Source organism: Pseudoliparis swirei, chromosome 5, assembly GCF_029220125.1.
Source record: "Pseudoliparis swirei isolate HS2019 ecotype Mariana Trench chromosome 5, NWPU_hadal_v1, whole genome shotgun sequence".
NCBI lineage: Eukaryota > Metazoa > Chordata > Actinopteri > Perciformes > Liparidae > Pseudoliparis > Pseudoliparis swirei.
Window position 1 is genome coordinate 25,954,382 of NC_079392.1, and position 20,366 is coordinate 25,974,747.

The 20,366-nt window shown below is 42.8% G+C and overlaps 2 protein-coding genes across 2 annotated transcripts in view; one reads left to right on the top strand and one right to left on the bottom strand.

Annotated features, from left to right (window-relative positions):
- osbpl1a (oxysterol binding protein-like 1A) overlaps positions 1 to 3,313 on the bottom strand; it is a 28,171-nt gene extending 24,858 nt beyond the window's left edge. The window contains exon 1 of the mRNA XM_056415493.1: positions 3,062 to 3,313. The gene's annotated coding sequence lies outside the window, so the exon portion shown is untranslated. The remainder of the gene's footprint in view (positions 1 to 3,061) is intronic.
- Positions 3,314 to 3,603: 290 nt separating this feature from the next.
- impact (impact RWD domain protein) lies at positions 3,604 to 19,770 on the top strand. The gene is made up of 11 exons (XM_056415614.1): positions 3,604 to 3,752; positions 4,892 to 5,020; positions 5,122 to 5,174; positions 5,264 to 5,326; positions 5,406 to 5,491; positions 9,915 to 10,040; positions 10,382 to 10,476; positions 11,239 to 11,312; positions 11,531 to 11,621; positions 17,051 to 17,185; positions 18,485 to 19,770. Exons 1-11 carry the CDS (start codon positions 3,705 to 3,707, stop codon positions 18,542 to 18,544), a joined length of 960 nt encoding a protein of 319 aa, XP_056271589.1. The 5' UTR covers positions 3,604 to 3,704; the 3' UTR covers positions 18,545 to 19,770.
- Positions 19,771 to 20,366: the final 596 nt, after the last annotated feature.

Sequence of the window (20,366 nt, forward strand, 5' to 3'; positions counted from 1 at the left end):
AGCTGCACTATGGGAAATGTATGATCCATTGGTCTAGATGCCGGGGGGGGGGGGGCTGAAATCAACAACTAAATTTGGGGTTTTAGGTGTTGTTATTTTCAAGACGTGTGAGGATCTGTTGTCAGGCTGCCTGGGATGTTGTTTACAGCGTTTTGTCTTTTAAATGTCTTTTTTCCAGATTCCACAGAGCGAGCATGAGAATGAATGTACTCATAACGGTCTGGGAACAAAACAACAACAACAACAAAAACAATTAAAATAGATTCTTTCTCCAGCGTGAATCCAACCACGAAGAGGCAGAATGTGTGATGTAAATCATTCTGAAGTGACATGAAACACGCTCATTAGATAACACAGAGGAGGATGAAGAGTCAGAGACTGTCGATGACTAATGACGACGCATTATTATTATCATTAATAATCTTATTATTAACCCCTCACCTTCTCCTGTGAGTCTCAGAACTGTTCATGTTGTAAATGACAGACCTAGTGGTTTGGAAAACCATATGAAATGGCAACAACAACAAACTCTTGAGAATGATTTCTTTGGTTTTGGGCCAAAGAATTTTCAAAATGCATCGACAGCTGCCAGCAAACGGTTATTAGAATGCGTTGGACCAGATTCCTCTTATTACTCATGAAACCTGGATAAACATGCAACATGGTTTCCTGTAAGAAGTCAGATCTTCAACTATTTTATTTTGATGTCGATACTTTGTTGCTGAATGTTGAACAGGAGAAATATATATATATATATATATATATATACACTACCGTTCAAAAGTTTGGGATCACTTAGAAATGTCCTTATTTTTCAAAGAAAAGCATTGTTTTTTTCAATGAAGATAACATTAAATCAATCAAAAATACACTCTATACATTGTTAATGTGGTAAATGACTATTCTAGGTGGAAACGTCTGGTTTCTAATGAAATATCTCCATAGGTGTATAGAGGCCCATTTCCAGCAACTATCACTCCAGTGTTCTAATGGTACATTGTGTTTGCTAATCGCCTTAGAGGACTAATGTCTGATTAGAAAACCCTTGAAAACCCTTGTGCAATTATGTTAGCACAGCTGAAAACTGTTTTGCTGATGAGAGAAGCTATAAAACTGGCCTTCCTTTGAGCTAGTTGATTATCTGGAGCATCACATTTGTGGGTTCGATAAGACTCTCAAAATGGCCAGGAAAAAAGAAGTTTCATGTGAAACTCGCCAGTCTATTCTTGTTCTTAGAAATGAAGGCTATTCCATGCGAGAAATTGCAATGAAACTGAAAATGTCCTCCAGCGGTGTGTACTACTCCCTTCAGAGAACAGCACAAACGGGCTCTAACCAGAGCAGAAAGAGAAGTGGGAGGCCCCGGTGCACAACTCGGCAAGAAGACAAGTACATTAGAGTCTCTCGTTTGAGAAATAGACGCCTCACAGGTCCTCAACTGGCAGCTTCTTTAAATGGTACCCGCAAAACGCCAGTGTCAATGTCGACAGTGAAGAGGCGACTCCGGGATGCTGGCCTTCTAGGCAGAGTGGCAAAGAAAAAGCCATATCTGAGACTGGCCAATAAAAAGAAAAGATTGGTATGGGCAAAAGAACACAGGCATTGGACAGAGGAAGATTGGAAAGAGGTGTTCTGGACAGATGAATCCAAGTTTGAGATGTTTGGATCACACAGAAGAACATTTGTGAGATGCAGAACAGGTGAAAAGATGCTGGAAGAGTGCCTGACAGCATCTGTCAAGCATGGTGGAGGTCATGTGATGGTCTGGGGCTGCTTTGGTGCTGGTAAAGTGGGAGATTTGTACCAGGTAAAAGGGATTTTAAATAAGGAAGGCTATCACTCCATTTTGCAACGCCATACCCTGTGGGAAGCGCTTGATTGGAGCCAATGTCCTCCTCCAACAGGACAATGACCCAAAGCACACCTCCACATTGTGCAAGAACTATTGAGGGGAGAAGCAGGCAGCTTGCTGTCTGTAATGGAGTGGCCAGCACAGTCACCAGATCTCAACCATTGAGCTGTTGTGGGAGCAGCTTGACCGTATGGTCCTCAAGAAGTGCCCATCAAGCCAATCCAACTTGTGGAGGTGCTTCAGGAAGCGTGGGGTGACATTTCAACAGATTACCTCAACAAATTAACAGCTAGAATGCCAAAGGTCTGCAATGCTGTAATTGCTGCAAAAGGAGCATTCTTTGACGAAAGCAAAGTTTGAAGAAAAAAAGTAATACTTCAAATACAAATCATTATTTCTAACCTTGTCAATGTCTTGACTATATTTTCTATACATTTTGCAACTCATTTGATAAATAAAAGTGTGAGTTTTCATGGAAAACACGAAATTGTCTGGGTGATCCCAAACTTTTGAACGGTAGTGTATATTATTGTTTTTGGTTTAAATGGCCTACAACAGACATATATATTAAATTAATTATGATTATTAATGCATGGATTTCTTCGTCACCTTAATGTTGAAGATACTAAATGTGAGACTTATTTATTTATTTTAATTTCTTTTACTGATTATACTTTTCTTTATCCATCACAATAAATCAGAATCTACTGAAGCTCATTTGTTAAAAATATATTTTAATTATTTTTCTGAATCTGCAATGTAAATAGTACAACTACCACATAATTGAACTTAAATATAGTATTTTATAGGGCTGGGCGATACGGGAACCAATAAAATATCACAATATTTATGCAGATGATCTCGGTATTGATATTGAGATCATGTTATATACTTACTCCGATAGCCCAATATTAGATCAATATGTATATATGTATATATATATATATATATATATATATATATATATATATATATATATAGATCTAATATCAGAATAGCCAGAGTACTGCAGTACACTACTTAGTGGTAGTTACTTTGCACCGGCCGTTACCTCCTGTCAGCCACACGTCTGTTGATTGGGGCACGTTTGTTGACTATAGCTTTGTTTATTTACGTTTGCATTATTATGAAAGGGGAAATAAGAACACAATAATAAATGTATATTGTTTGAATATATAAATAAAGCAGGTTAACGCCTCACACACTTACTGCTTGGTCTGCTCCGGGGAGGAGTAGTAGTCCACAGCGAGTCTCACGCGGACGGGCCCCACCGCGGAGCAGCATGTGACGCCCTGAGCCGCTCCTGAGCCGCTCCTGAGCCGCTTCTGGCCGCTCCGCCGCGTCGCGAGACGCCGTGTGACGCGACACGCTGACGTCACGCCGCCACGTTAAACGTCACGCTGTCACTCACTCACTCACTCCCGTAGGTCTTCTCCGAAATGACACCGAGGGCGAAATACAGCTGGCCGCCTCACACACACAGGAAACTTTGTTTACACTGACACCAGATGATCTGGGCAGACCGGAACTCAGTTTACACCCTTCAAAATAAAAGCTTCACTCGCTATTTCAAACGCAGAATAAACCAACCCAGCACCACACAGGTGTTTGTTTTTATTACACAGTATAAATTATTAATAAATAGGACTTTATAAAGCAAATGCGTTGTTTTACAAGCTTTTATTGATCGTTAAGCTGTATTACTTTGAAGTCGAAGGAGTCCCTTTACCCCGGAAGTTATTTCACACGTCACGCATGCAGGCTGGATGTCAACATGTACTTCATGTGCCTTCGATTTAAAGTAAACTCTTTATTAACCGCCCTAGTTCCTCTTTTGTAATAGCTGACACACATGGATGACTTCACACTTCCGGAGAATGAAGGAGACCTTCAGGATCAAGTGAGACGCGTTTTGCTTTTTACAACCTCGCCGGTTGGAGTTTGAGACCAACTTGGCAAGTTGCGTTCAAGGTCCTGTTTTGGGTGTCGTATTTTAATGTGGCGTACGCCACATGGTACCAGTGGGGCCGCAGGCGGTTTAAAATGAGATCAAATACCACTGTGAATAAATCCTGTCAGGCTGCCACACACCTGACACAATTCAACATAAAGACACACGCACACGCACACGCTACAGGTGGCACCTGAGGTGTCTGGCTTCATTAACACAACATGCAGGTATTGTGTGCAGCTCAGCAGGTTCACATCAGAGACAAATGGTCTCAAATTAACACCATCACATGCACACTTAATTAAACGTGTCGTCGTGTGTGTGTGTGTGTGTGTGTGTCCATGCAGCAGACAGAATATTTGGTAATCCCTTGTGTGTTTATAATGCATTGTGCACTATTGTATCATTATGGTAAAAAGCATTCCTAATACTTCATAATTGCTCCTTCACACTGTCGGGATCATAGCATAATTCCTATATTTCGAAGACATCGTCTTTTTTTAATAATGCATGCGTCACTGATATTAAGCATTTGAATGTGGTATAAGTGACTCGTTGTTTGCTTTAAGTTTAATAAATATATGCATATTAAAGCCTTTTTTGTGTTCTTGAATTGATTCAATATTATTTCTTTCACTTAGATATATTTTTGTAACTTACTTTAAGCTCCAACTCCATTTATAGTGTACATACAGGAAAGCAAAATACCATATTTCTGCAAAAAGTTGAAATATTCCTTTAATTAAATGACCGTCTGGGTTTTTACAAACATCACTGGATATGAACTTCTTCCATGAAGTTAAATGTTTCTTTCTGTAACTAAACTGAGGTTAGTTTTAGTTTAAAGATACGAGAAGAACTTTTATTTTGTGTTGGCTATGTCGCCCCCTGTGGAATAAAGTGGTAGTGTTGGTTATGTCGCCCCCTATGGACTAAAGTGGTAGTGTTGGTTCTGGCGCCCCCTGTGGACTAAAGTGGTAGTGTTGGTTCTGGCGCCCCCTGTGGACTAAAGTGGGAGTGATGTTTCACTTCAAGTCAACAATCACCCTTGATCTTTTTTTGCTTTGTTGTTGTTTCCTCACGTTTAGATTGAAGAGGTCGAGGCTCTGTCGTCCATCTATGGAGACGAGTGGTGCGTCATCGACGAAGCCTCCAGAATATTCTGCATCAAAATATCCGACGACTTGGAAGAGCCAAAACTGACGGCATGTTTGCAGGTAAAGGGAAAAACTATTATTATAATACCATGTATATATAAATATATATATAATCAAAGTTTTCTGGCATTTGTTTTCATCACTTTCTTCTTATTAATCAGATCATTCTTCCACCTGATTACCCGAGCGCCGCTCCGCCCATCTACCAGATCAAGTGAGTCTTATCTTCCTCTCAAATGTTCTGCAGAATTGATCGAACACAAGCCACGCCCCCATAACCCGCCCCTCCCCTGCTGTCTGCAGTGCGGCGTGGCTTCGAGGCCCCGAGAGGAGCTCGCTGGCGAGCGGCCTGGAAGACCTCTACGTGTGAGTGCTGCACGGAGCGTCTACGGTACAACAACAACAACAACAACAAAACTCACATGCATTCATTTCAATCCGACAGGCAGCATGCGGGGGAGAGCATCCTCTACCTGTGGGTGGAGATGGTTCGACAGTTCCTCGTGGGGAAATCCCGGAGCTCGGAAACAGGTGAGGCGTCACTTTCCGCCAAGCCCCGCCCACTTTAGGTACCCTCAAACGTTAGGTACCTCCCACTTTAGGCACCGCCCACTTTAGGTACCTGCAAACTTTATGTACCGCCCACTTTAGGTACCCTCAAATGTTAGGTACCGCCCACTTTAGGTACCTCCCACTTTAGCTTCCTCCCACTTTAGCTTCCTCCCACTTTAGGTACCGCCCACTTTAGGTACCCTCAAACTTTCCATCTGCATGATTGAGTGATGATTAAGTGTCAAATTTCACAGCTCAAAAATGTGCAGTATTTGTTTTCAACAGCTTTTCTCATTGTGCTGCAATTAGATAAATAATATCACTGTGAAGGAAGAATATTTAATATATATATATATAATATAAATAACTCACAATATTATAGAAAACACACAATGAACACACACAAGACATATGACTCTGTAATGATGTCGACAACGTATTTACTTTTACAAAATATGATGCAGAATGACAACAACAACGACCAAAAAGGAAGAAAAAGTGTTTGTGTGGCGCTGGTGTGTGTGTGTGTGTGTGTGTGTGTGTGTTGTGTAGTTACTTGTGTCTCTCCCAGACCGCAGTGGAAGTTGATGATAACGTCTCCACCATGTTAACAGCCCACTGGTGAATTCCGGGATCATTTGTAAAGAAGTAGTCGTATCGGGATGAATCTGCCCCCCCCCACACACACACACACACACCTGAGATCTAAGCGCTTCCCTCCATTAGTGCGACGGCTGACGTGATAACAGGAGCACAAAAGGCGGCAAGGGCGCATTATAAAGAGAGAATGAAGTTTCTGGGTCGTCGAATCCCGATCGGTATCTACGTAATGGCTTCGGTTGCCTCGGCAGAATCCCCCTTTTTAGAAGCGTGGAGAAAAAAGACCTGCAAATTAGATTTCTCGTTAAAGTGTTCGGGTCTTTCTCTCTCGGAGGACGGCGACTCCTTTTAGAGCAACAAGCCGGACAAATAATGACCCTCGTCTGTATTCCATGTGGCTAATAAGTATAAACGGTCCCAGCACTCAGAGGAGTGTGAGCGACAGCTGATTGCCTTTCATATGAGACGTGTGCGTGTGTGTGTGTGTGTGTGTGGGGGGGGAGATAAGATAGATAGATAGATAGATATATACTTTATTAATCCCCAAGGGGAAATTTGTCGAGTCAGTAGCAGCAACACACAAGAATAAAAAAACAAAACACAAAATATAAGAAGGGTTAGGGTGATCTGGCAAGAGGTGAACTGTTGTAGAGCCTCATAGCCGTCGGCAGGAATGTTCTCCTGTATCTCTCCTTGTGGCAGCGGAGCGTGAGGGGCGTCTGGAGAAAGTCCTTCTCTGTCCCTGTAGGGGGTGGTGGAAGGGTGGTCGGGTGGTCCAATATGGACACATGTTGCTGCGTCATCCTCCTCTCCACCACCTGTGCCAGGTGCTCCAGCAGGCAGCCGATGATGGAGCCAGCCTTCCTAACCAGTTTGTTAAGGCGGCTGGTGTCACCGGCTCCGATGCTGCTCCCCAGCAGACAATGGCAAAGTGCAGCACACTGGCCACAACCGACTGGTAGAATAACTCAGCATCTTGCTGCGTTGAAGGATCGAAGCTTTCTCAGGAAAAGAGTCGACTCATCCCTTTCTTGTGCACAAGCGCTGATGTTGGCCTTCCAGTTCAGTCGGCTGTCGAGTGGAGCGGCCCAGGTACTTATGCTCCTCCACCATGTCCACGTCCACTCCCAGGACACTCAGAGGTGGGAGGGCTGTCGCCTTCCTCCTGAAGTCCACCACCATCTCTCTGGTCTTGGCCACGTACAGCATGAGTGGTTCTCATCGGCCCACTTTACAAAGTCGCTCACCACTGCCCTGTCTCCTCCTCCCGTCCATCCCTAATACACCCGACCACTGCAGAATCATCAGAGTACTTCTGCAGATGGCATGACGCCGTGTTGTACTGGAAGTCACTGGTGTACAGGGTGAAGAAGGAGACAGAACAGTTCCTGTGGGCTCCAACATCACTGACCACCCGTTCCAGACAGCACATGGCCCATTCTGACAAACTGTGGTAAATATATATATAATCAAAGTTTTCTGGCATCTGTTTTCATCACTTTCTTCTTATTAATCAGATCATTCTTCCACCTGATTACCCGGTAGCTCCGCCCATCTACCAGATCAAGTGAGTCTTATCTTCCTCTCAAATGTTCTGCAGAATTGATCGAACACAAGCCACGCCCCCATAACCCGCCCCTCCCCTGCTGTCTGCAGTGCGGCGTGGCTTCGAGGCCCCGAGAGGAGCTCGCTGGCGAGCGGCCTGGAAGACCTCTACGTGTGAGTGCTGCACGGAGCGTCTACGGTACAACAACAACAACAACAACAAAACTCACATGCATTCATTTCAATCCGACAGGCAGCATGCGGGGGAGAGCATCCTCTACCTGTGGGTGGAGATGGTTCGACAGTTCCTCGTGGGGAAATCCCGGAGCTCGGAAACAGGTGAGGCGTCACTTTCCGCCAAGCCCCGCCCACTTTAGGTACCCTCAAACGTTAGGTACCTCCCACTTTAGGCACCGCCCACTTTAGGTACCTGCAAACTTTATGTACCGCCCACTTTAGGTACCCTCAAATGTTAGGTACCGCCCACTTTAGGTACCTCCCACTTTAGCTTCCTCCCACTTTAGCTTCCTCCCACTTTAGGTACCGCCCACTTTAGGTACCCTCAAACTTTCCATCTGCATGATTGAGTGATGATTAAGTGTCAAATTTCACAGCTCAAAAATGTGCAGTATTTGTTTTCAACAGCTTTTCTCATTGTGCTGCAATTGGATAAATAATATCACTGTGAAGGAAGAATATTTAATATATATATATATAATATAAATAACTCACAATATTATAGAAAACACACAATGAACACACACAAGACATATGACTCTGTAATGATGTCGACAACGTATTTACTTTTACAAAATATGATGCAGAATGACAACAACAACGACCAAAAAGGAAGAAAAAGTGTTTGTGTGGCGCTGGTGTGTGTGTGTGTGTGTGTGTGTGTGTGTTGTGTAGTTACTTGTGTCTCTCCCAGACCGCAGTGGAAGTTGATGATAACGTCTCCACCATGTTAACAGCCCACTGGTGAATTCCGGGATCATTTGTAAAGAAGTAGTCGTATCGGGATGAATCTGCCCCCCCCCACACACACACACACACACCTGAGATCTAAGCGCTTCCCTCCATTAGTGCGACGGCTGACGTGATAACAGGAGCACAAAAGGCGGCAAGGGCGCATTATAAAGAGAGAATGAAGTTTCTGGGTCGTCGAATCCCGATCGGTATCTACGTAATGGCTTCGGTTGCCTCGGCAGAATCCTTTAGAAGCGTGGAGAAAAAAGACCTGCAAATTAGATTTCTCGTTAAAGTGTTCGGGTCTTTCTCTCTCGGAGGACGGCGACTCCTTTTAGAGCAACAAGCCGGACAAATAATGACCCTCGTCTGTATTCCATGTGGCTAATAAGTATAAACGGTCCCAGCACTCAGAGGAGTGTGAGCGACAGCTGATTGCCTTTCATATGAGACGTGTGCGTGTGTGTGTGTGTGTGTGTGGGGGGGGAGATAAGGCTAAAAGATGCACATTCCAAACCCAAAAAGGAAATGAAAAAGTCATCAAACACAGTGGAGACATGATGATGAAGATGATGGTGATGATGATGATGATGACGATGGTGATGAAAATTAAGGTCAAATTATGATGAAGAATAACAGCAATATTTAATAATAACAGTTCATTGGTCAAACACGGACTCTATCTCTAAAAAAATGATTATATATATATATATATACATATATTTATATTTGTATATAATATAATATATATATGTGAATGTGCATCACCCAAGAGGCGGGGCCTAAAGGTGTGTGTGTGTGGGGGCTGGGGGGTTCCGTTGGTTCCCCTTTGAGCCTCAGAGAACCAGCCCTCTCATCCTTCCTCCTGGTTCTAATTGCCGTCATCCATTTGGTTGTCGTCGCTTGCGTCGCCGAAGGTCACGCAGCCGTCGGCGTGAAGGTCACGCGATGGTAATGTTGGTAATGAGCGGCCCAGCGGGCGTCTCTGTTTAATGATGATGGGGTGAAGACCTTTGACGGGCTCCAGGATGAAGACGTTTAAGTGATGGATATCGCCGTGACAACAGTTTACTACGTACAGTGAGAACGTTATCACTGTCTTACACATCGTAGAAATCGATATGCAAATGAGGCGCCGTGTAACGGGGACTTTAGGAGAAATCTGAGGACGCAAACAGACAAAGTCGTAAAGCAAAAGCCCTGAATGTGTTGAGAGACGAGTCCCAGCACTCCAGAGCCTGAACGTTACATTTTGAATGTCTCTGAACAAACGTCACGTTTCCCCCAGCGGACGCTTCAGAGAAGGTGAACATGACGGCCGAAGAGGAAGAGGAGGATGATGAAGACACACCTGACTTCAGGACCCTCGGGCTGAACACAGAACACTCCCATCTTCTCATGGATGGTGTGAACGGTATATTACATCATATTATATGACATCATATTCCATTATATTACATTACATTATATTACAATATATTACATCATATTACATTATATTACATTACATTATATTACATTAAATTACATTACATACAATTACGTTAAATTACATAATATTACATAATATTATATTACATTAAATTACATTAAATTACATTACATTATATTACATTAAATGTCTTAATATTACATTACATTACATACAATTAAATTCTATTACATAAAATTACATGACATTACATGACATTACATTATTTTACATTACATTACATCATAATACATCACGACTCACTGTTGACGTTTATTCCGCAGATGAAGAGGCTCCTCCCATAAAACACGGGGACACCATCACAGACCGACGCAGCACCTTCCAGCCTCACTTAGCAGCCGTGGTGACGCCCAGACAGGTAAACAACAACAACAACAACAAATATTTATATATACACGTGGAGATGAATGTGCATATCTTCCCAAAGTGAATCCTCCTGAAAGCCTCCGCCTGCTTTGAAGCTACTGAGACGTAAATATTGAGTTCTCCGGGGAACGGGCGCACCTGAAGATTATTAAATTAAAAACGTAAAAAACGTCATTATAAGATAGAAAATGTTCAATTTTTTAGATAAAAAACTAAATAAGGAAACATAGTATGAATAGTTTGTACAAAAGTACAATGTGTTACATTTTTATAATTTCTTGAATAATTTTTTCTGTTTTCTATTTATTTATTTTGTAGTTTGTTTTATTATATCACATTCATGTATATAAAATATTAAACTCTTTAGAGCTCCTGAAAAGATAAATAGGTTCTTCAGAGGGTGAATACGTTTCATGAGTTAGTACGGAAGCCCCGAGAGGTAAAAAAGGAGAAATAAGTTCTGCTGATGTTCTACGTCTGATTTAAATAGTTTTCAAAGTGACAACATTATATATATATATATATTGTTATCTGTGAAACAGGTGTTGGTTGTTGTAGTACTCTACTCCACCACTAGAGGCTCGAGATAAGTCATTAAGCCCAGCAGATTTAAAATAACTAATAAAAAAAAAAGACTTGATCGACTAGAAAGTAAACATGATTTATTTTAAAAAGAAATTAAAAAAGCTCTACGTTTTAAAGTTTCCGAGGACACGTGAACGTCACGTGACGCGAGGAATGTCGTGTTCCACAGGTGAAGCTGTTCCTGGGGAAGCTGAACGAGAACAAGAAGATCGCCAGTGCCACTCACAATGTCTACGCCTTCAGGTCAGGGATGTCACGTGTGTGTGTGTGTGTGTGTGTGTGTGCACGTGTGTGTGTGTCTCTAATTAGGATGACATCGTGCTCTCCCCGGCTAGTCATTACCTGCTGACATTTACAGATGCTGTCGGCGGTTCACGGGCCCTTAAAAACGTTCTCAAGCTGTGTGTGTGGTGTGTGTGTGTATGTGTGTGTGTGTGTGTGTGTGTGTGTGTGTTTGCCAGGATCTACCGTGAGGACCAGAACAGTTTCCTGCAGGACTGCGAGGACGACGGAGAGACCGCCGCGGGGGGCCGGCTGCTCCACCTGCTGCAGGTCCTCACTTACCCCCCCACAGAAGTGTTACGCAACGAGACTCACTAGACTGAGGTCTATAGAGGATCAGGTCTAGACTGAGGTCTATAGAGGATCAGGTCTACACTGAGGTCTATAGAGGATCAGGTCTAGACTGAGGTCTATAGAGGATCAGGTCTAGACTGAGGTCTTATAGAGGATCAGGTCTAGACTGAGGTCTATAGAGGATCAGGTCTAGACTGAGGTCTATAGAGGATCAGGTCTAGACTGTGGTCTATAGAGGATCAGGTCTAGACTGTGGTCTATAGAGGATCAGGTCCAGACTGAGGTCTATAGAGGATCAGGTCTAGACTGAGGTCTATAGAGGATCAGGTCTAGACTGAGGTCTATAGAGGATCAGGTCTAGACTGAGGTCTATAGAGGATCAGGTCTAGACTGAGGTCTATAGAGGATCAGGTCTAGACTGAGGACCATAGAGGATCAGGTCTAGACTGAGGACCATAGAGGATCAGGTCCAGACTGAGGTCTATAGAGGATCAGGTCTAGACTGAGGTCTATAGAGGATCAGGTCCAGACTGAGGTCTATAGAGGATCAGGTCTAGACTGAGGTCTATAGAGGATCAGGTCTAGACTGTGGTCTATAGAGGATCAGGTCCAGACTGAGGTCTATAGAGGATCAGGTCTAGACTGAGGTCTATAGAGGATCAGGTCTAGACTGAGGTCTATAGAGGATCATGTCCAGACTGAGGTCTATAGAGGATCAGGTCCAGACTGAGGTCTATAGAGGATCAGGTCTAGACTGTGGTCTATAGAGGATCAGGTCCAGACTGAGGTCTATAGCGGATCAGGTCTAGACTGAGGTCTATAGAGGATCAGGTCTAGACTGAGGACGATCAGGTCTAGACTGAGGACAATAGCGGATCAGGTCTAGACTGAGGACTATAGCGGATCAGGTCCAGACTGAGGTCTATAGAGGATCAGGTCTAGACTGTGGTCTATAGAGGATCAGGTCTAGACTGTGGTCTATAGAGGATCAGGTCTAGACTGTGGTCTATAGAGGATCAGGTCCAGACTGAGGTCTATAGAGGATCAGGTCTAGACTGAGGTCTATAGAGGATCAGGTCTAGACTGAGGTCTATAGAGGATCAGGTCTAGACTGAGGACCATAGAGGATCAGGTCCAGACTGAGGTCTATAGAGGATCAGGTCTAGACTGAGGTCTATAGAGGATCAGGTCTAGACTGAGGTCTATAGAGGATCAGGTCTAGACTGTGGTCTATAGAGGATCAGGTCTAGACTGTGGTCTATAGAGGATCAGGTCCAGACTGAGGTCTATAGAGGATCAGGTCTAGACTGAGGTCTATAGAGGATCAGGTCTAGACTGAGGTCTATAGAGGATCATGTCCAGACTGAGGTCTATAGAGGATCAGGTCCAGACTGAGGTCTATAGAGGATCAGGTCTAGACTGTGGTCTATAGAGGATCAGGTCCAGACTGAGGTCTATAGCGGATCAGGTCTAGACTGAGGTCTATAGAGGATCAGGTCTAGACTGAGGACTATAGCGGATCAGGTCTAGACTGAGGACAATAGCGGATCAGGTCTAGACTGAGGACTATAGCGGATCAGGTCCAGACTGAGGTCTATAGAGGATCAGGTCTAGACTGGGACTGGTTCAGGACCATTTGAAAGGTCCTCAGAGTAACTTTAGGTGCTTTTAGTCAAAAGAGTAAAAAAAGAAAAAGACACCAAAATAACAAATGAGTTTTTACCCAGAATTCATAGCAAACACCTGTGCTGCGTCTCTGTCGGTGATGTCGGGGGTTTGACGAGCGTCTGTTCTCCGCCTCGTTTCCTCTTCCCGGCGCCGCTGTCCGGCCTCGGCGAGGATCTGATGTGTTCTCGTTGTTATGCGTAAGAATCTGAGACGTCTTGTTTCCATTGGTCGATAAAAACCAACAAACACGATATTAAACTCTGAGGTCATCACATCAAAGAGTACGGCTTAGTACATTCATCTTACACCATAAAAGTGACACTTTTTACATAAATATACATATTTGTTGTTATTCATGTGGAAAAATGGCCTGAATATAAATATATATTTATGAACTGGGATGCGCTGCAGGATGATGTTGATTTAAAAGCCGCCACACGTCAAGTATCGATTAATATTCACCTTTTATTCTTCCTCTTGAGACACGTGTCCGATGTGTTTAATCTGTAGAGATGACAGCGAGTGTGAGGGGAGGGAAATGAGCGAGTCGAAAGAACACAAACTCATTTTAGATACGACGGGGGGAAAAAGGGGAAAAAAAAGTGACAGACGAGTCCCTGAATGTGACGCGGCGCGGTTCATTTCCTGTTGCAGTTGTTTGTGGAGTCAATGTGTACTTTGCATATTTGTGGTGAAATAATACAGCATGCAAATGGCCTAAAACTTCCCACAATGCAATGCAGTAGTTCCAAACAACGTCGGTAACGTAAAAAATACGGCATGTGCTTTTTTTTAAATACTTTAGACTATTTAATTTGTATATTAAAATGGTCTAATATGCAAAAGGACATGTGGTGGTGACACGGCTCCAGCTACACACTTAGAAAATACACAATCACTCTTCTTCATCACTTCCTCTTCGTACACGATGGATTAGTTTATTCTAAAACTAAGGACAAAAAAATACTGGAGAACTGTTTTCTTACTTAGTAATATGAGTTTTTATTTTTTTTATTACATCTATTTAATTAAATAAAATAAAATATAATCTGTAGATCAGGTGATTAGATCAGATTATTATTATTATTATTATTATTACTAGTATAAGCGTACTGCTGCCCCGTTTTCTTACTGAGGAACATGTGGAAAAAAGTTTTTAAAACTTAAATCTATTTAATTAAATTAAATTAAATATAATCTGTAGATCAGGTGAAAAAAAAAGTTTGTCCAGCTAAATAATGTATATTTGTTGTAATACCGACTCCGGCCTCACGGTATTTTATTATTATTACGCAAACGAAAACTCTCCTGAAGGAAAACAGGAATACATTTTAGAGAATTACATTTGAAAACGTATTTATTGAAAAGAAATAATCATAGCGTAGCAATTTCACACGAAAAAAAAAATCTTCTCATTCCTGATATCAAAGAGACACTCGGGCTGTCAGATGGCACAATGACACACACACACACACACACGCGCCCACATCGCACTGAAGCGTGCGATGGTCCACACACTCTGAGTTGTCGCCGTCATATTGAATGAAGGCCAGTGAGAAGGTTCAAGTAAACATAAACACATGATTCCGTGTTCCCGTGTGACTCTAAGCGGTTGTGACGTTCCCATTAGAGTCGGAGTTCCTCCAGATGAGATCCGGGGCGTCAAAGGTCATTCTCATTTGTGAGACGACGGCGTTAGAGGGAGAAGTTGGTGTGAATTAGTGCTTCGGATTTTCGGGGGAGGGGTGGGGGTGGGGGGGTCCTCTCTGAATTCAGATGAATCCACCGAGAGGGACGGACTCTCTGTTGGAGATCTGGATGTTTGTCATCTGGGATTTTGCTTCCAGTGAATGGGAGTGATCATATTTAGAATGTGGAGGAGAGACCTGTCAATCACCCGGTAGCCCCGCCCCTAAAGCGTCCCCTAAACGACCTGAAAGTACTGAGTGATGACATCATGCTGTATAGAAGAAGACTTGAAACTAGAGACTGAGACATGTTTACAATGTTTACTGAGGGAATACATCAAGAGAAGTAGAGTCACTATATAGACTTCTATACAACCAGAGGAGCCCCCTGGTGGTCAGGAGAGAGAATGCAGCTTTAACACAATTTAATTCCGTAACTACTGCAGCCTTTAACTCCGTTGTTCTGCCAAACTTAACCAGAGTAAATAATGTCATACCTCATCATCTCTACCAGGTGGGTGAAATTCTCGAATCGTTTTTGACCCGTTCTGCATCTGTTTCTGTGAAAACGTCTCGTGTCGCATCCGCTCAGCCTCACGAGGAGAAGACTTCCTGCAGCCGACCCACCGACTAGCTGGAGTGTCGCCCCACCCCCCGCGCTGATTAATCTCCCAGTCGAGCAATTTGCATGAGGATCTTTTCTCCTTCATCTATTCTCCTCCAATCTCACTCCACTCCTCGAGCCTCTTTTCTTCCCCGTTTCCTCGTCTTAAAGTTGTTCTTTGTGCCTCTGAATGTGGAAGTGTGTCAGATTGAATGAAAAAAAAGGGGATCTAATTAATAGTGTGAGCAGCCAGATGTGGATGAGCCCCCCCCCCTTCCAATGGCATTGCCCTTTTTTGTGTCTTCACATGACTTCTTTTTGTGTGTGTGTGTGTGGGGGGGGGGGGGAATTGAGCTTATTTGCTCTTCATTATGAGCTTGACGAGCAGATGAATGTCAACGTGTTTTTAGGGTGTCGTTAGAAGCTCATCCCGGGCGGCGAGGGGCGGAAACGGCTCGCCTTAATTAAGAGACACCAACAACAAAAATCCTCTCAATATTTGATCCTTTGTAAAAGGTTAAGTGTATATTTAGAATATGTTCTGCAGGGGACTTTCTTTCTTTTCCACAGGTGCTATTTTTTTCCAAAATAAGGCCGGTTAGTTTTTAAAAGACGCTTTAGAAATAAAAATGTTTACATTTTTAGTTAATAATTTGCAGCTAAATGTGTAATTGTTTACAGGATATTCAAGTTTTCCTTATGAGGCGATTAATACTGGACTCGTTTATAGACTTTGAATATTATAATATATATAAATATAATATTGAATGTTTTACTTTCTTAATTTCTTGTAGCAGCAGCAAAATATTTTTTTCCAAATATACAATACAATAAAATAAAATAGCAGGACATATTGCATTGAAGAATTTAAATAATAAAGGAAATGAAAAATTAAATGAAAATGAAAGTGTATACAGTGAAAGTGTGTACTCGGTATAATAGGCAAAGTATTTTATGATTTATGAGTTTACATATAATCACAATCCCACACATAGTGACATTCATTGTTTGTTTGAATTCTTCACATCAATTTTTGTTTGTGTAAATATTAATTAGAGCATTTTTTATTCGCTATTGTTTTGATGGTCTTTAACTTGTGTATTCTAGTTTTATCTGGTTTCAGTGTATATTTATTGTTATTCTCTGGGTATTTATATCTTTCACAAATAGCGTGGGTTGAGTGCTGGAATCTCCGTGATTTTTATGGATGATGCATCCTTAAAAAAAAACCTTGAACGCTCCGACGTCAGCAAGAAAAAAAAAGGGACGTTTTTTTATTTCCTCTCCATCTGCCATTGAGGGAAATAATATAATAGAGTGACGGAAACCGTGTGAAGTATCCCGGGGGCCTCCGGAAAAATGGCCGTCGGCGAAGGGCGTTGACATGTTTATTGTGTTTGTCGCTCGCTTTCACATGAATATTGTGTTTGTGTCTCGCCCGTCAGATTCTGGACGCCCGTAACGTGGCGGTGGTCGTGTCCCGGTGGTACGGAGGCATTCTGTTGGGTCCGGACCGCTTCAAGCACATCAACAACTGTGCCAGGAACATCCTGGTGGAGGAGGGCTACGCCGCCTCGCCGGTGAGACTTCCACCGGCGCCTCGCCGCTCACGTGTCACGGCGCTGCCGGTGGGAAACGTCGGGGAGCTCCTGGCGATGATGGAGTGAGACGGGAAGAAAAGGCTAAAAAAGAGCGGAGGAGTGACAGTTTGTACAGCTGGGAATCGAACCGGGGACTCGCTGCTCAGGGGATTCCTTCTACTCGGGATGTCTTACGAAAAATAAGGATTTAGTTTAGTTTAGGAGAGAAAAATGAAAATAGGAAACGATCGTGAAGTACTTAGTCAGGTTTAGGAAAAGATCGTAAAGTACATAGTTTGGTTTAAGTTACAAAAATACTTCGTCAGGTTTAGGAAAAGATCGTAAAGTACATAGTTTGATTTCAATTACAAAAATACTTAGTCAGGTTTAGGAAAAGATCGTAAAGTACATAGTTTGATTTAAGTTACAAAAATACTTAGTCAGGTTTAGGAAAAGATCGTAAAGTACATAGTTTGGGTTAAGTTACAAAAATACTTAGTCAGGTTTAGGAAAAGATCGTAAAGTACATAGTTTGATTTAAGTTACAAAAATACTTAGTCAGGTTTAGGAAAAGATCGTAAAGTACATAGTTTGGTACTTTAGTTTTTTTAGTTTTTCTGCGTGTCTTTACATCATGTTACATTCCCACACCGTAGACGCAGCTACAAGGGGAACCTCAGGGTTAAGAGTCTTGCTCAAGGACACATCAACCAGCGCAGGGATTGAACCGCCAACCCCCCGATTGAGTGATGCAATGGTAAACGGTTCTTCTGGGAGTCATTTGTTGGTTCCAGGTTTAAATACTGCAGGACGTTCCTCGGTCCATCCCCGAGGGTCGCGAGGAGAACGCGTCTCCTCGGAGAGTCGCCGGTTCGAATCCTCACTGAAACTCCATGATGACACTTGAGAGAACACGTGTGCATATTTAATGGAGTCTTATCAATTCGTCTTTCCTTCTTCCGCGCCCCCGTGAGGTCGGATCCGCGAGCCTCCCGCGTCGCCAAAGCAATAATTAAGATGTTTTATAAGCACTGAAGAATGTTTCTGAGCGAGAGCCGCGACGTGAATACATTAGAGCAGTGGGAGGAACGCCAATCAGCGGCTCGCAGTTTGCACCTTTCAGGGTCAGACAGCGAAAAGCGCAGCGGGGGGGGGGGGGGGGACTGACTGTCAAAATACTGAGTCACGAGCTTTAAAAAAAAAAAAAAAACTTAAATATTAAGCGTGGCTTGAAGCGGAGCGCTAATGTAGCTGTTGGTGCGGTCGCCCTCTGACCTTCACGTTGACCTCCCTTCACAGGAGGACGCCAACAGACCCGGAGCCAAGGCCAAGAGGTCAAAGGGCAGGAAGGCAAAGTGAGAAGAACAAGAGGGAAGAAGAGAAAGGGGGGATTTGTTTGCAATTACGAATTAATTAATTCGAGTTGACGGCGTAAGTGCTGCTGCTGTGTGGGTTTGTGGGGTTTTAAAGTGTTTTAAAGTGTTCCGTGACTCTGTGTGTGGGAGGAGTCAGAAACAGAGAGTGACCCGTCCTCCTGGGACCTGAGAAGCTCTGACAGCCTGAAATAAAGCGTCCGCAGCCTTCAGCTCCTGGAGCGGCCCCTGGGCTCAGACAAGAGCCCAAAGGGCCCCTCCGCCTGCACTGCAGTGTGTAGTTCTTTAGCCTCTCTTTGTTGTTGTTGTTGTTGTGTGTCTCTTTGTATTTGTTTTAGTGTTTTTTTACTTATTTTTCATCTGGCTTTGCCCTTCTTTGTCCTTTTGCAGCTCTATGTAGTCGTTGTGTGTCTCTTTGTTGTCGCTGGTTGTCTTTTTGTGTCTTTTTGTAGTCACTTTATGTCTCTTTGTGGTTGTTTTGAGTCTTTGTGGTTTTGTTATCTCTTTGTGGTTGTTTTGTCTCTTTGTAGTTGTTTTGTTTCTCTTTGTAGTTTTGCATCTCTTTGTGGTCGTTTTGTGATCATTTGTGTCTCTTTGTGGTTGATTTGTGTCTCTTTGTGGTTGTTTTGTTTCTCTTTGTAGTTGTTTTGTGTCTCTTTGTAGTTGTTTTGTGTCTCTTTGTAGTTGTTTTGTTTCTCTTTGTAGTTTTGCATCTCTTTGTGGTCGTTTTGTTACGGTCATTTGTGTCTCTTTGTGGTCGTTTTGGATCTGTGTTGTCATTTTGAGTCTTTGTTGTTGTTTTACATCTTTCTTGCCATTTTGTGTCTCTTTATTGTCATGTTGTGTCTTTTGAGATGTATTGTGTCTCTTTGTAGTCGTTGTGTGTCTCTTTGTAGATATTTTGTGTCTCTTTTGTTGTTTTACTCCTTTTTCAGTCATTGGAAATATCTTTGTGTGTCTTTTTAACTGCTTTGCATGTCTTTCTCATGTTTTCTGTGTCTCTTTGTCATCATTTTAATATCATCTTTGGTCATTTTTAGTCTGTTATTTTCTGTAATATCCCCAAACCCCGTGGAAGCATCCCGTTGGCTTCGTCTCAAGGGAACCGGCGTGAGACACAAATCCCGGCAGCATTAAAATGTCTCGACTTGTAATTGTTATTTCAGGTTTGACTGAAATGAGATGTTGACATCATTAAACAGCCAAACCCAGGAGATGTGTTCAGAACATATTGTGACGACTTCATATCCATCAGACCCACACGAGCATATTGGCTCCTCTTCATCACCATGACCTGTGTAAAGGAAGCCGTTTGTTCAGGAGAAGCTTTTGTCCTCCGCTAATTTGAGATGGTAATGGTCCTTTTGACGTGCGCTTGAAGCTTTTTATCCCCCCACACACACACTGTGTTTTCTTTTTGTGTCTCTTTGTGGTCGTTTGTTGTCTCTTTGTAGTCGTTTTCTGTGTCTTTGTGGTGGTTTCTTGTCTCTGTAATCATTTTGTGTCTTTAGAGTCAATTTGTGTCTTTTTGCTCTTTGTGTCCTCTACTCTGAATGATTAATGCTCCATTCTGTCTGAACACTCGTCTTGTGAGAGATTAATTCAGCGATTTCTGCAAAAATATGATCAGACAAAACGAGCTTCACTGAATTCCGTTGACACAGACTCTCTCAAACACTTCATTCTCCATGCTTTTGACATGAGCTTGAAGTTGCAAGCTTTTTATTCCCCTCACCCCCACAGTTTTCTTTGTGTGTCTCTTCGTAGTCGTTTGGTGTCTCTTTGTGGTCGTTTCTTTTCTTAGTAGT

Excerpts from the sequence above, each read along its gene's own strand:
- impact (XM_056415614.1), top strand. The coding sequence starts at position 3,705 with ATGGATGACTTCACACTTCCGGAGAATGAAGGAGACCTTCAGGATCAA. Across the intron at positions 5,021-5,121 it reads AACTGACGGCATGTTTGCAG|ATCATTCTTCCACCTGATTA; the intron begins GTAAAGGGAAAA and ends CTTATTAATCAG. Across the intron at positions 17,186-18,484 it reads AGGGCTACGCCGCCTCGCCG|GAGGACGCCAACAGACCCGG; the intron begins GTGAGACTTCCA and ends CTCCCTTCACAG.